The following is a 16,983-nucleotide window of genomic DNA, read 5'->3' as shown; positions in this document are numbered from 1 at the left end:
TGATTAATCATTTGATCGATTAATTATTTATTGATTAATTGATTAATTATTTATTGATTAATCAATTCATTATTTAATTTTTTATTAATGACTTATTTCATTAAATTTCTAAAATATACATCTTCGGATGAAGCACTAGTGGTTTAATTATGCTATTAGCCAATTGATTAAGAAAATATTTTGTGATAATCTTTTATTGATTTTAATTATACAATTAATCAATCAATTAGCGTACACCTCTCCCTCCCAATGCAGCCTCGATGAGCTGTACTGCGGTATTGCCAGGCGCCGGAGGCGCCCCGGCAATGCCGCGCTGTAGGATATTTAATTATTTGGCATGGGGGCGGTGTACTTTGAATGTATCTGTACTTGCCTTGTTTTTTTATCACCTGCATCATATTATTTGAAAATGGGATTCGATGAGCTGCCAGTCTCCATAATTCTCTGCCTGGAGGTGCTCTCCCCAAAGACTAGTTCTGTGGTGTCAAAACATCCCCATAACAAGGGTTACACTGGGTGGTGGTTTTCCCTTGCCTTCCCAGCAATAGTCAGGGCATCATTTTTATTTAACTATCCTACTCCTTATGAAAAAGCACCATAGAATATTTAATGTCTACCAGTAAATGGTGGCAGAAGGGTCACTCGGCTTAAGATCTATCCGAGGGACGGTGCGCTTTGGGATGCAACGCCCTGCCAGCGGAGTAACAATCTGACAGTCGGGTTGGGCATCAAAGCCAGGCAAGACAGCTCAAAACCAAGTGCACTTTACCATCTACTGCAAAATAATCACAAGGGAAGCCAGCCTTTTATATAGTTATGAATGACTCACGGCGTCGCTGTCCTCCGACGATACAAGCACGCTGCACGTCGACACACGGTGTTTCCACACAGGACTCCAGCCAACCACCAATGCCACATTTGCAGAGGTGATAGCAACCGGGATCTCCAGAAGCCTCGGGCAAGCGCACACGCCCATTGTGTGGCACCAGGAAGTCCGAAGCTTCACCGAGCTTACAACCTGGAATGTGCCAATTCGGGGATAGTGTTGCAATCATTGGTATTTATTAGTGCATGCAGGAAGTATTGTTATTAAAACCAAATACAAAACCAAGATGTGATATCAAGTGAAGGAAAGAAGTAAAAAAAAAAAAAGAAAATAAATGATTTTGAGGAAGTAAATCAGGTTGATCTTTTGCAAACTCTGCTTTGGAAATTCGTACGATTTTAAATGGAAATCTTTTTCGATGTACATTCTACATTCTACTCTTTCTCTCTCTCCCTCTCTCCATTTCCAACTCTATTGCCTTCGGGCACAACTATGGTTGTAGACCAGCCATTTGGAAAGGCCCTGGGAAAAAAAAGAGTCGAAACTTCATTAATGAACAAAACGCAGCTGATTTGATCTGGAAGGCCAATGAATCAGGCACTGAACAAGTTGAAGGAATTCTTCAGATCTATCTCATCTCTCGAAGTTAATGTTTAATTCTTACAGTACATGAACATCAAAATGAGATCATAGAGGATAGCAATGTAGTGCAGGAAGAAGCAAAAACAGCAAAGTGTAACAAAGCAGAGCGAGACTATTTAATAATTGCGTTAAATTTGAAAAAAAAAATTAAAATACATTTAAGGGACAACAACATCAGTCAAAGTAAGGCTTGCTAACTGTGAGCTATCCTGAGTGTCCTTCAATTTTCAGAATCATTGGAATCTCCCGCGATGAAGCTAACTCCGAGGGCCTTTCACTCACTCACCGCAGGCAGGTTGGTGGTCTTTCTGTCTTCTACCGACTCCTCTCCGTCCTTGCTCTCCCAGCTCTCTCTGTGCTCTGTCCCCCAAATATTCCTACAGGTCGCACAACATCTGCCAGCAACCCTCTTATGGTGAAATTGCCAAAATCAAGACACTCTGCTCACCTTCGCTCCTTCATTCCTCTTTTCTTCCGCCTCTGGAACAAACTCCCTCACTCTCTTCAATCCCACTCCTCCCTCCAGGTCTTTAAAACAGCTGTTCACCACCATCTCTTATCTTCCGCCATCCAAACCTTGATCTCTTCTACCCCCGTAAATTCACCCCCAGATTCTTCTTTTTTTTAAATAACAACTTCTTTCCTGGATGTCCTAGCAGTGTCCATGTGTTTCATACCTCTCCCACCCACACCCTTCCCCTGCCTTCCCATGCCACTTCCCCCAAGCCCTCTCCCTCCCACAGATCTCCCGATGTCGCTGTTCTCTGCTGTTGTACTTGTGTGCTTCCCTCTCTCTCTCCCCATCTTGTCTCCCGCTCCCTTTATTGTATGTTTTGTGTGTCCATTTTTTTTTTGTGATTGATGTTACTTAGCTCTTATAGTCAGGGCCCTTAGGGATATTTTGGGGCCGTTTGGTTCAAATTCTTCCAAAAGCACCAAATTTGGCCCAGATGTTGCCCATGCCATACTCTTTCGATTTTTGACGGGCGCCAAGACGGGCGCCCCCCCCCCCGGGGGGCCCCATATTGGCGAAATACTAAATGGCCGCCACCCGGATTAGAGGAAAATCAGTTAAATAACCAAAAGGGTTGGAATCATGTATGATACCACTTTTCAGGGGTTTTCGAGGTCGAGGAATACAATTATGATGTTATTTTGATGATTCGAGGTCAAGGTCAACCCTCAAGGTCATCTTAAAGGTCATTTTTGAGTCAAACATGTCGGTTTTTGAGTTTTTTGTCAAGATTTACGCGAGGTTCACCATTTTATGTTTCTGGGTTGGGTAATCGAACTCTGACCTTATTTTTGACAATTAGAGGAAATATTTACATGTCTATTTCCTAATTTTCAGGCATATGCAGTTCATCAGTCTAATTACAAAGGTACGGATTTTGATGTTTTATGAACTGTATGCCATATCCTTGTGTTTAATTTTTGTGCGATCATGATCCGGGTTCATGTATACATGATTGTATACATGTCATAAATATGACGTCATAGGTCATGTGACCTGGCGGCCATATTGGATTTTATGAAAACCTTAAAAATGGATCCCTGCCTTCATTTTTCGATCGATTCATTTTGAACTTTGACCACTTATAGTACGCCATGTGATTGGATGCATATACTAATTATGACGTCATAGGTCAGGTGACATGGCGGGATGGACCGGTATGGTCCCCGGATCATACCGCCCTTGGCGCCCATCAAAAATCGAAAGAGTATGGCATGGGCAACATCTGCGCCAAATTTGATGCTTTTGGAAGAATTTGAACCAAAATATCCCTGAGGGCCCTGACTATTACACGAGCCTCGATCTTGTATACAAAAAAAAAAAATGGACATGGTACACTTGTGGCCTTGTTATTTCTGAGTGACTTACAGTAATGCGAGAGTTTGTATAATTGGTTGCAAACAAGTGGGATAGAAATAAAACTGGCTGTGGAAGATGAAGTAAGAGGCAGTGGTTCATCAAAGAGTTTCAGGTGAAAGTTGATCTGTGCAAGTTATCTCGTAAAAAATAAGTTTTGTACGATTCATGTGATACTTAAGACCGACGTGCCTTGTGAAATTAGACTTACTTGCTAAGCAATAGAACGGTGTGCAGTCTTCCCCAGGAAGACAACCATTTCGGTTTACTTCGCACAGCTCTCCGCTCGGGCAAGGGTCCGGGTTGCAAGGATGAACGATCTCTTCCCAATCGGCCACGGCAGTTTCTCTTGACTTGTCTCCACGTCCAAAAACGCCCGTATTCTTCCCAGTATTTGCAGAAACTTTGAGAGTAGCACATGGAGAAAGGGAAACGGTTCAAACCAAGTAATCAATGAAGTGTCTTCAAGCATGCATTGTATAAACTAGTGGAGTCACCCATGGGAATCCCACGGGCATGGAGGTGTATCGTTGCGATCTGTGCAGCCGTTTTTGCGGTACCCGGGACAATAACGTTAGGCGGGAGTCCAAACCTGAAAATGCTGGAGACCAAAGCTGAAATTGAAAAAAACAATATAGCCTATTTTACTCCAGGGGATCCCAGGGTTACCCACCCAAAATTTCGTTGCGATGGGTGCAGCCGTTTTTGCGGTACCTGGGAACGGACGGACGGATGGACAGACAGACAGACAGAAAATGCACAAGGGAAATGCGTCATCGCCCACCTGTGAACGACCTTGAACAACATACTCAGTTCTAACCTTGATCAGCAACCACATCTTACTCGACATCCTCATTCCTTCATCCCTGGATTCAACAGTGAATTCCAATTTTAGGCCTTTAGCATTGGACCAGATTTGGAGCCGGAATGATTAATTGGACGTGAGCCTTTCCTTCTCACTGGAGAGAATTAATCACTCGTACTTGGAATTGGACTTAAAACACTGTACTCAAAATACTCTACGAGGTATTTGCTGAATTACTAATCCCACAAATTATTCTTTTTCATCTCATCTTCTCTCGTTTTGCATTCTTCTTAATATTGTTTTCTTCACGTAATGGTCATCTTCAGAATGTCAGAGATGACCAGCAAATTCACGAAAGACTCGGGCCAAAAAACGTTAGGTGGGAATAATTGAGGCCGTTAAGGAAGCAGGTGGGGGTAAAGATTCATTTTCTTATTTGTATTACTAGAAACACCCGCTCTCTACGGGAGCAGTCACGTGGAGGTCATGTGGATGTGCATATCGTATTTTTGACCTTAATTATACATTTTCACACTCACTTAGCCTTTGACACCATAGATTGGGCCATGGTATTATCAGTATTATCATTATTAACATTATTATTAACATTATTATTTTGGAAAAACATTAATATTATTATTATACCATTATCATTGGATGGAATTGATTAATTTGTGGTTAGAATACATTTTACTACCATTAGGTATGTGGACCAGTGACTTTTAACCGATACACCACCCATGTGTAAATATGCATGTGTACGTCAATTTTTCTCCAAATTTCCCTCGGGCGAGTATTAAACAATGCTAGTAACCGTTAGGAATCGGGTTTTACATCAAATCATGGTCACAATTGGGCTATAAGGGTGTCGGGGGCAATATCACACGTCACACTTGAAGCCATGGGTGGGAGAAATCACGTGTGAGGCTCCAAGACACAAATAAAAGCAATAGATATATTACCTGGTGGGTAGAAAAATCAAACAAGCAATGGGATACATCATTCAAGTGTGAAGACCCAAATGAGCACCTTTATAAGCTAAGATCATTGCAACCTAGCTAGAGGCCTACCAAGAGGCCTAGCACGTCAAGATGGCCCGGGTCCATTAGATAAGCATAGAATGCCTCAAGGATATTGAGTTTCCTCCAAAAAAAATTCAGTTTAGTGTTAAACAACAGCATAGTCAGGTTCACTATGTTTTTTCGTTCAAAATTTTTGGAGATTAGCAAAACTATACATTTTTGGAATATTCACAGCATGAGGAATCCAAAAATTAATGTTTACATTTGCGTAGACACCTTTGCGAAAATGACACTCAGGACAGTGATGAAGATCTGTAAAAGCATATTCCTGAACGGTATAGACCTCGTAGATCCTGTGTATAGGACTTATAGTTCAATCTGATACTAACAAGGCTGCTTTCTTGCTTTATAAACCCAAACCTATAACTTCAAAGGACTTGCAATATCATGTATTATGTAATACAGTTATATCACAAATATAAAGACAATGGTTTTCAATTACCTTTGTTTGTTGCTTTTCTATAATAGAGCACTATTTTGAGGCCTTTATTGGATTCCGTGACCCAGAAAACATAGGATTAGCATATTTAATGAAGTCTCTAGGTTGACGAGAAGCCGAGATAGCGCAAAATATGTATTTTATGGCGGCCATTTTGAAAATCCAAAATCTGTGTCTGTGCAAATGCCAACATTGATTTTCGGATTCTCCACGCTCTGATGATTCCAAAAATGTACAGGTTTGTTAATCCCCCAAAATTTTGAACGAAATTATATTTGTTAACATAGTGAACCTGACTAGCAGTGACTGTTTAAAAAAGGTATTCATATGTTGGGCAGAGTTGATTGAATCATTTTTGGTTGGAATATTTCTTACTTCCGGTAGGTGTGCCCCACAAAATGCCATGACAAGCTATTAATATACCTTAACACAAAGTTCGTCCAAGGCAGAAAACCCCTTTGCAGAGGGAAGAAAATTAAGTTGCTGAACCTCTATCGTGTGACCATTCATCCGCCAGACAAGTTTGATTGGATAAGTAACGACCGAATGTATCGCGGTCAGACAGACAGATTAGACAGACAGACACCAGATTGCGTATTTTAGTATGATGATATCCCTCCTGCTTTTTTTACTTTTATACGCAGTTATTTTTCTTTGCTGTCTTGTTTCCTGATTCTTCTTCTTCCTCTCTTCACTTGATAAAGGAGTGAGACCATGTGATACCAAGCTTCTGCCCTGCCTTGACCATGACACTCCTCCACTTCCCTCTTTCCTCAGCCATCTTTCTCAACTCTCCAACTCCCATCATCTTACTGATATCCCTCCTCACGCAATCTTCCCATCTCAACCTCAGTCTATCTCTTTCCCTCCTACCTCGCTCACTCAGCTTATCTGCTTTCATTGCCATGGTATCTTCATCCATCCAGCCTCTGTTGTTGTCTCTCTGTTATTGTCACAGTCTCCAGACCATAAAGGTAGGCCGACATTACACAAGACATCAGAAGTTTCCCTTTCAATTCCCTTAATATTTTTCTGTCAGCCATCGATCCCTCCGCCCTCCTGCATGAAATCTCACTCACCTGTATCCTCCTCCACACCTCTGTCTTTGAACTAACATCCCTGGTCAGTGTTCCCCCAGATACTCAAATCAATTTCCCTACCTTATCTCCTTCCCCTAGAATTGATATTAATGTACTTTCTCTGCTGCCCGACCCACATTACATCTGTCTTCTCCATATTAATCCTCAATCCATGTTCCCAGAATGCCTCATTCCACTCCCCCAGTACCTCCTGCATCTCCCGCTTACTCTCTGAAACAACAGCCAGATCGTCCGCATACAACAAATTCCCCAGAATACTTCATTTTTACCTTCTTGCTTGCCAGCTCCATCACCATGATAAACATTAGAGGGCTGTGAGAGCTTCCCTGCCTCAAGCCGATGTTCACGCTGAACTTCTGACATCTTAGGACCAACAAATACTATTCCTAACACACTTTCACCTTGCATCTCCAACCTCTTCTCCACCAACTGTCTCAGCATGAATGCCTACTTATTTTGCCTACTTAAGGAAAACATGCCTACTTATTTTGCCTACTTATGAAAAACATGCCCACTTATTTTGCCTAATAGCGAAAAACTTGCCTACTTATTTTGCCTAATTATGAAAAACATGCCTACTTATTTTGCCTACTTATGAATAACATGCCTACTTATTTTGCCTACTGAAGAAAAACATGCCCACTTATTTTGCCTACTTGTGAAAAACATGCTTACTTATTTTGCCTACTTATGAAAAACATGCCTACTTATTTTGCCTACTTGTGAAAAACATGCCTCCTTATTTTGCCTACTTATGAAAAACATGCCTACTTATTTTGCCTACTTATGAATAACATGCCTACTTATTTTGCCTACTGAAGAAAAACATGCCCACTTATTTTGCCTACTTGTGAAAAACATGCTTACTTATTTTGCCTACTTATGAAAAACATGCCTACTTATTTTGCCTACTTGTGAAAAACATGCCTCCTTATTTTGCCTACTTATGAAAAACATGCCTACTTATTTTGCCTACTTATGAATAACATGCCTACTTATTTTGCCTACTTAAGAAAAACATGCCTACTTATTTTGCCTACTTAAGAAAAACATGCCTACTTATTTTGCCTCCTTGTGAAAAACATGCCTACTTATTTTGCCGACTTAAGAAAAACATGCCTACTTATTTTGCCTACTTACGAAAAACATGCCCACTTATTTTGCCTACTTGTGAAAAACATGCCTACTTATTTTGCCTACTTATGAATAACATGCCTACTTATTTTGCCTACTTAAGAAAAACATGCCTACTTATTTTGCCTACTTACGAAAAACATGCCCACTTATTTTGCCTACTTGTGAAAAACATGCCTACTTATTTTGCCTACTTATGAAAAACATGCCTACTTATTTTGCCTACTTGTGAAAAACATGCCTCCTTATTTTGCCTACTTATGAAAAACATGCCTACTTATTTTGCCTACTTATGAATAACATGCCTCCTTATTTTGCCTACTTATGAAAAACATGCCTACTTATTTTGCCTACTTATGAATAACATGCCTACTTATTTTGCCTACTTAAGAAAAACATGCCTACTTATTTTGCCTACTTAAGAAAAACATGCCCACTTATTTTGCCTACTTGTGAAAAACATGCCTACTTATTTTGCCTAGTTGTGAAAAACATGCCTCCTTATTTTGCCTACTTATGAAAAACATACCTACTTATTTTGCCTTCTTATGAATAACATGCCTACTTATTTTGCCTACTTAAGAAAAACATGCCTACTTATTTTTCCTACTTAAGAAAAACATGCCCACTTATTTTGCCTACTTGTGAAAAACATGCCTACTTATTTTGCCTACTTATGAAAAACATGCCTCCTTATTTTGCCTACTTGTGAAAAACATGCCTCCTTATTTTGCCTACTTATGAAAAACATGCCTACTTATTTTGCCTACTTGTGAAAAACATGCCTCCTTATTTTGCCTACTTATGAAAAACATGCCTCCTTATTTTGCCTACTTATGAAAAACATGCCTCCTTATTTTGCCTACTTATGAAAAACATGCCTCCTTATTTTGCCTACTTATGAAAAACATGCCTCCTTATTTTGCCTACTTATGAAAAACATGCCTCCTTATTTTGCCTACTTATGAAAAACATGCCCACTTATTTTGCCTACTTGTGAAAAACATGCCTCCTTATTTTGCCTACTTATGAAAAACATGCCTACTTATTTTGCCTACTTAAGAAAAACATGACCACTTATTTTGCCTACTTAAGAAAAACATGCCCACTTATTTTGCCTACTTAAGAAAAACATGCCCACTTATTTTGCCTACTTAAGAAAAACATGCCCACTTATTTTGCCTACTTAAGAAAAACATGCCCACTTATTTTGCCTACTTAAGAAAAACATGCCCACTTATTTTGCCTACTTAAGAAAAACATGCCCACTTATTTTGCCTACTTGCAAAAAATATGCCTACTTATTTTGCTTACTTATGAAAAATATGCCTACTTATTTTGACTACTTATGAAAAATATACCTACTTATTTTGCCTACTTCTTTGCGATCCCAATTATTACACCCTATTTGTTGGGTCTGCCATTGAGCGTTTTTGGCCCAAGTCTTTCTCAAACTGTCTGGACAGACATGATGGTTGAGTGAAAGTGATTTGGGATAGAATTCCCTATTACACCGTGGGATATTTGACATCGAACATCAATCAAAACTGTAGGCAGATCTTCTGGCTAACGCCCTTCCAATAGATGCCGCACATATTGATGCATTGCCGTGCATGCGGAACACGAGTATGACAGTTTCTAGTGGTATCTAGATTTGAATTCAAGTGGGACAGCTCAAAGACGAGTGCACCTACCTCAAAGCTATCCTGCCAGCCATTAGGTAATAACTCACTTTGTCATCATCAAATTACTCCGTGGGATCTTTCGTGTCCACCAGAGTAACTAATTTGGGCAGATGGGTTTTCAGCTTAACATGCATCCTAGGGATGGTGCCCTCATCGATGTGAAGCACGAATCTGACAACTTATCGTCGGATCGATAATTGAACTAACACTAGACAGATCATTAGCCAGTATGCGGCCTCTGTGCCATCCAGCGGGACTTATATCAGAAATATAGCCTTTTAGAGCAGTCGTGTACTTGTATTGGTTAATATGAAATGGCTCCCGTGTTTAACGAAACAAAGTTGTGTGTTATTTCCATTCGAAAGTCTAATTTGGAAAACTTCTGAAGGAAGGAAATTTTAAAAGCACATCGTTTGGGTATGAGAGGGTGAAGAGAGTCTCTTGTTTTATCAATACATTCCTATTATAATAGAGCAAACGTATATGGTTATGTCGTTATGTCGTTATGTATGTCGATTGTCGCTATGTTTATATGCGACGAAAACGTCTTCTTCTTCTTGTTCAAATAAAATTAACACCCTCTTAATTAACCCTCTTTATTACGTTAAGACTGCTGAGACCCCTAAGACCTTTGATGACCCTTTAATTCCCCCAAGACCCTTCAGACCACCAAGACCCCTGAAGACCCAAGATACCCTGAAGACCCCAAAGATCCCGAAGACCAAAAACACCACAAAGACCCAAAATACCCTTCGAGGCTCTGAGGCTCAAAAAGACCCTGAATACCCAAAAACCCAAAAGACCCCGAATACCCAAAACACTCCAAAGACCCAAAACACCCCGAAGACCGAAAAGACCCCGAAGACCCAAAATGCCCTTAAAGGCCCAGAGGATCCAAAAGACCCTGAAGACCCAAATGGTGCCGAAGACCTAGAAGACCCAAAATACCCCAAAGACCGAAAAGACCTCGAAGACCCAAAAGACCGTGAAAACCCAAAAAGACCCAACGACCCTTACATACCCAGAGGAACCAAAAGACTCTTAAAACCCAAAATCCCCTGAAGACACCAAAGACCCAAAAAGACACCCCGAAGACCCAAAATACCCAAAACACCGAAAAGACCCCGTAGACCCACAAAACCCCACAGACCCAAAAGACCCAAACACCCTGAAGACCCCAAAGAACCTTAAATACCATTTAGACTCAAAAGACCCTTAAATACCCTGAATAACCAAAATACCCCAAAGACTCTTGAAGACCCAGAGGAAACAAAAGACCCTTAAGACACAAAAGCCCCTGAAGACACTGAAGACCCAAAAGACCCTGAAGACCCAAAACACCATGAAGACGCAAAAGTCTTTTTGAAATTCTTTTTCAAAAATTCTTTTTGAAAATTTATCTTTTGAAATTTTTTTGCAAAATCTTTTTGAAATTCACTTTTTTGAAATTCCAACTTCTTTCCTGGAAGTCCTTGCAGTGTCCATATGTTTTATCCCTCCCCCACCTCCCCCCAAGCCCTCTCCCTCCCACAGTTCTCTCGATGTCCTTGCTCTCAAATGTTTTGTTTGTGTCCTTCCCCCTCGCTTCCCATATTGTCTACCGCTCCCCTTATTTTGTGTTTTGTGTGTCGGTTTGACTTTTTGTGTGATTAATGTTATCTCTTTCACGAGCCTCGATCTTGTATACAAAAACAAACAAACAAACAAAAAAAACAACCCAAAAGACACCGAAATGGTCAAAGATGCCTATCCCTCTGAAACGACGTGTGGTAAGGCACGCGGAGCGCGTGCTTCACCACACGCCGAGTCACGGTCACTATTATAACAGGCGCCGAGTCACGCTAGTTATAATAATTACCAAATATTAAAGTTTCTCAAATAGCTTTTCATTTCAAATTACTTTTTTAATGACAGTACATGAAATGTTAGAGAACATTATTTTATCGTTTTATTGAAAATTTTCTGTGTGCGTTCATTTTTCCTTAATAAAATAGTTATTTTTGAGAAATTAAAATCTGAATTAACAAACAATCGAGACCGTGTGATGACAATGTGGGTGCTCACCAAGGTATTGATTTAGAGGGATGCACTCCTCGGGATTGTCCGAGGGCGAGAGGATGTCACAAATGCTCTCAGCTGTGTGGCCTTGCATAAAACGAGAGGTGTCACCGCAGCGCTTCAAGATGTTCACGCAGTCAGACCTGCGATAATGCCAGGGGCGGCCATTACGTCATTTTATTTTGGAGAACAACTGGATGATTTTCCATGGAAAGCCCACGATGATGATTGCTCGCTATTCAAGTGACCTCCTTGTGTAGGCTGTGTGCAAGGCAGTGGTGCCATGACTGACCGGCAGATGAGGGCAGGCGATGCCCCGTGGCAGGGTTTGATGTGAAGCACGCAGGCGATGGCTTTCCAAGTGTCAGGAAGGCAGTGGTGGATGTCATGGACGGGAATGTTCAAGAAGGGCATTTGGATAACGCCGCGTGTCCACATGTTCATATCGCTCTGCGCACCTTGGTCTGCCTGCATGTTACACCCTCGAAAGAGCTCTGTGGGTCTGAAAGTCATATTAAGGTGATGCCAAGCTTTCTAAAAAAAAGAAAAAGCATTTTCACGATAAAAACACCCATCATTTTCACTATAACATTATGACCTGTTATAATGTTTTGCAAATATTTTAAGAAAGAGGTTGAATCTCGGCCCAGGTATAAACTGTCTGTCATCCTAGTGTTTCACAGGTAGGGTGATTCATCATTATTTGTGCGATCTTTCGGGTGGATGCCAAACTGAGTGCCCTGTCTGCCAGCTATCCAGCAAGGTGGGCATTCAAGATCCCAAGGCATCCATTGTGAAAAGGTGGAAAATTATCACCAGGACACTGAACAATTTCCAAATTTTCATGGAAAACTAGACATAACTTGACATCGTGATGTCAACCAATATGCCTCCGCCCACATGAAGTCTTTGCGTACTCTAACTTTCACTTAAAATCTCAAGACCATTTGACCTCAATATCCAATCTGTACATATGTATCATGGTACATGTACTTAGTTTAGTTCAAATCCTTACCTCGATAATAACATTTTTATCTGACATGACCTCTTGATGCTAAAATCGAATCGGTTCATCTTTGCATCATAATATATACTTATATCAGGTTTGGTCAAAATCCCATTACTGATTCACAAGTTATTGTGGTAATAGGATTTCATGTAACATATTCTGTGACCTTTAACCTCTTGACCCAAAAATCGAATCAGTTCATCTTTACATCACATACTTGTACCAAGTTTGATTTAAATTCCTTCAGCTGTTCTCAAGGATCACATTTTTACAAGACATGACCTCTGACTTTTGACCTCTTGATGCCAAAATCGAATCAGTTCATCTTTGCATCATAATAATTATATACTTATGCCAGGTTTGGTCAAATACCATCACTGGTTCACAACTTAGCGCGGTAACATAATTTTTACCTAACGGGACCTCTGACCTTTGACCTTTGAGCTCTTGACATCATAATATAATCAGTTTATTCTTATAACATTATACATACTTGTACCAAGTTTAACTTAGATCCCTTTAGCCATTCTTAAGTTATCGCAAAAAGAAAAGCTATCACAGAAGCATGGGACACACGGATTGATGGACAACCGGATGGACAACCCAAAAACATAATGCCTCCGGTAACTTTGTCAGCGGAGGCATAAAAATGAACAAGCTCTAATCTATAAGCGGCGCTGTATCAGCAGCAATCCTAGTACTGACTACCAGCCACGTATAACAAACAAATTAATGCATTATGTGACTATAGTCTGCTACAATAAACAAAATATTAATGTACGAGACATCGTGTGAAGACTATGTAGCTGACTCGATGACACCACTGACGACACCTGCAACCTCTGCCAGGCCACCCCACACACAATAAAAAAACATTATGGAAGACTGTGCAGTCCTGGCTCCACTAAGGCAAGTGCACAACATTTTAGATGTGAGGGATCTCTGCGTCGCTCTCGGGAGATCGATCGGCTATCCCCGTGTTGTGGGTCTGAGTGTTTGAGCAGAACTGACTGGGGGTAATCAACAACAACAACAGCCAACTTGCTGTGTGTGAGGAATTCGTTAATGGGGAGGGAGGTGAGGGGGTCAGAACAGCACAGTTATGGTCTTGTGTGTATTTGATCCATAATCAGACGTTTCTGAACATTTGCAGGATGAATCCATGATCACGCCTTCGGAAGCTGACATAAATCAGGCAGTCTGGGATCCAGTCTGTATTTTGATTGTGATCCTCAAATATTTATATATCATCTGGTCAAATTTAAGGTTAACTGTTTTACTAACACCTGCTGCAGTTGGTGCCTTGGGGGGAGTGGAATGATAGGCCAAATGGTTTTCCCTAGTGGCTGTGCCTGATTTGTATTTCCTGAAAATATCTTTTAAAAAGCAAAATGCACACAAGTTCACAGTTTCTGTTCATAATTGAGAAGGATTACTTGTCAGAACAACGGAGATGCTCATATAGGATATCAGCACCCGGTGGTTTCGGGTTTTGTTTACCTGTAGTTAAAGTTGGTGCAGAACTTGAGTTCTTTGCAGCCCAGGTGGCATGGTTCACGAACGTCGGATAGGCATGCTGTCATGGCGCCCTCCTGTGGCAGGTACTCACACTTCCGCTCAAATTCCACCCAGCTTTGTGAGCCTTTCCAGTTGGTGCTGAACAAGGCAACGCAAAGATCTCTAGGATGGGGTCAAAAGGGGGAAAGATGGTCCTCATATTGGAGCAAAAAAAATGTATACAGTCACGTGAAAAAGTAAGTACACCCCATGTAAAGTTTTGACTTTTTCAACATATTTCAACATATAGCTATTTGATCTTCATTTCAACAATATTGATAGATAAAGGTGATATAATATAACAAATATCATGAAACATTTACATTTTGTAGTCCATTGTATAATTTAAATAAACATAAATGCAAATTTCGCATGTGGAAAAAGTAAGAACACCCCTACATTTATCACTACTTCAAATACCTAAAATTAGAATCAGGTGCACCAGCTCAGGTGCAAATGATTAGAACATCGTTAGAGAGGATCTTGGAGGAACCTGTCTTATTTAAACCTCAGACATTTAGTTTGGTTTGCTCTTTGTTGTTGAAGTGTGCGGCGTCACCATGCCTAGATCAAAAGAGCTCTCTGAGGCCTTCAGAAAGAAGGTTGTAGATGCCTACGAGTCTGGGAAGGGATTTAAAAAGATCTCCAAACAATTTCAAATCAATCATTCGACTGTCCGGAAGATCCTCTACAAGTGGAGAAGATTCCAAACAACTGCCAACTTGTTCAGGCCGGGCCGCCCCAGCAAGTTCAGCCCGAGAGCAGACTGCAAGATGCTGAAAGAAGTCTCGAAGAACCCCAGAATGTCATCACGGGACCTACTGGTAGCTCTTGCCACTGTTGATGTCATAGTGCACTAGTCTACCATTAGAAAGAGGCTGCACAAATTTGATCTACATGGGAGGTGTGCCAGGAGGAAACCTTTGCTGTCCAGAAAGAACATCAGGGCAAGACTAAAGTTTGCCAATGAACACCTTGGCAAAGGCAAAGACCAGCACTTCTGGAACAATGTGCTCTGGACAGATGAGTCAAAGGTAGAGCTATTTGGCCACTGTACCAGAAGACATGTTTGGCAAAAACCAAAGACAGCATTTGACCACAAGAACCTGATACGAACTGTAAAGCATGGTGGTGGAAATATTATGGTTTGTGGCAGCTTTGCTGCATCAGGGCCTGGGCAGCTCACCATCATAGAATCCACTATGAATTCTTCATTGTATCGCAGGGTGCTCGAGGATAATGTGAGTCCATCTGTCAGAAAGTTGAGGCTCAACCGAAGGTGGACCTTGCAACATGACAATGACCCTAAACATACCAGTAAATCCACCAAGGAATGGCTGAAAAGAAAGAAATGGAGGGATCTGGAATGGCCAAGTCAAAGCCCGGATCTAAATCCCATCGAGATGTTGTGGGGGGATTTGAAATGAGCTGTGCATCCAAGAAACCCTCAAACATCGCACAGCTGAAAGAATTCTGCATGTGTTACGGGGTCCTTTACAATCTCCTGGTCTCGGTAACCTCCGAACCCCGAGAGGAACCCCGGCAGAAAAATATGTTACCCTGTGGTGAAAATCAATAGTCAATCCAGCGCTACCATTTGCGCATGCGCGCAAGTCCTTGCAATTGGACTTGCGCATGCACAAGATTGGGGGTCACGTTTTTTTTGAGGCTGTCCATGCGCTCACGCTTTCGAAGTTGTCATTTTTTCACAGTTGTGTTTTTGTCGGGGCTGTATCTGTCTTTCGGTGTGTACTTGTGGTGTGTCTTTGGTAAGATTCTCGGTGTTGATTTTTCGTACCTGCATACAAAATCGTCTGTTAATTCGTGTCGCGTATTGTGAGGCCTAGTAGGTTTCCGTGTCCAACCTTGGGGCCTTGTTTTTCTCTCAACGGTTCGTCGATTGCGCTGCAATTACTTTCGTTCCCTGTTTTTTGTCCCAGTCTTTCACCCCATACTTCCTTGTTTAAAATCTCAACTCAGAAAAAAAAAACCCAAAAAAAACATTTCCTACTCTGCTCTAATTCGTTTATTCGTTGTTCTTATTTGTTCGTTCGTTCTTCGACCACGCTGTTCGTGATCACGTGATCACGTTGTTAAAAATGTTTAAGCTTTCCCCTGAAGAACTGTATGCTGTCATATATTATAACACGTTTTTCTTCTTCCTCTATAAAAGGATGCTTTCGACTTACTCACCAAATCTATTCATTCCAAAAAAAAATTCCATCTCCTACAGTGCCTCTTTCATACATTCCCTAAACTCTCCAGCACTCCACCCCTCCTTCAGCGTCCTCAAACGTATTTTTGACTCGAAGGTCTCAAGAAACTCTTTTTGCAATAAATGTTCGTTTCCCATTAATCGTACACTTTTCAAAATCCAATCTCACACCTCCCCTCCAAATCTTCCCCATCACCCCTTCCCTCCAAAACTTCCCCATCACCCCTCCCCTCCAAATCTATCCCCTTGCCCCTCCACTCCAAATCTTCCCCATCACCCATCTCTTTCAAATATTCCCCCTTGCCCCTCCACTCCAAATCTTCCCCATCACCCATCCCTTTCAAATCTTCCCCCTTGCCCCTCCCCTCCAAATCTTCCCCATCACCCCTTCCCTCTAAAACTTCCCCATCACCCCTCCCCCCAAAACTTCCCCATCACCCCTCCACTCCAAATCTACCCCCTTGCCCCTCCCCTCCAAATCTTCCCCATCACCCATCTCTTTCAAATATTCCCCCTTGCCCCTCCCCTCCAAATCTTCCCCATCATCCATCCCTTTCAAAT

At 41.3% G+C, this 16,983-nt stretch overlaps 1 protein-coding gene across 1 annotated transcript in view; it reads right to left on the bottom strand.

The window, feature by feature from the left end:
* The window catches only part of RECK (reversion inducing cysteine rich protein with kazal motifs), a 226,512-nt gene that overhangs the window by 39,804 nt on the left and 169,725 nt on the right, over positions 1 to 16,983 (bottom strand). The window contains exons 10-14 of the mRNA XM_068121103.2: positions 14,151 to 14,330; positions 11,934 to 12,143; positions 11,648 to 11,784; positions 3,550 to 3,741; positions 830 to 1,018 (exon numbers count right to left, since the gene is read on the bottom strand). Coding sequence (XP_067977204.2) covers positions 830 to 1,018; positions 3,550 to 3,741; positions 11,648 to 11,784; positions 11,934 to 12,143; positions 14,151 to 14,330 — 908 coding nt within the window. The remainder of the gene's footprint in view (positions 1 to 829; positions 1,019 to 3,549; positions 3,742 to 11,647; positions 11,785 to 11,933; positions 12,144 to 14,150; positions 14,331 to 16,983) is intronic.

This window comes from Myxine glutinosa, chromosome 6 (genome assembly GCF_964187855.1).
Source record: "Myxine glutinosa chromosome 6, kmMyxGlut1.1, whole genome shotgun sequence".
NCBI lineage: Eukaryota > Metazoa > Chordata > Myxini > Myxiniformes > Myxinidae > Myxine > Myxine glutinosa.
Note: the sequence above shows the minus strand (reverse complement) of the source record. Positions and strands in the feature narration are given on the sequence as shown.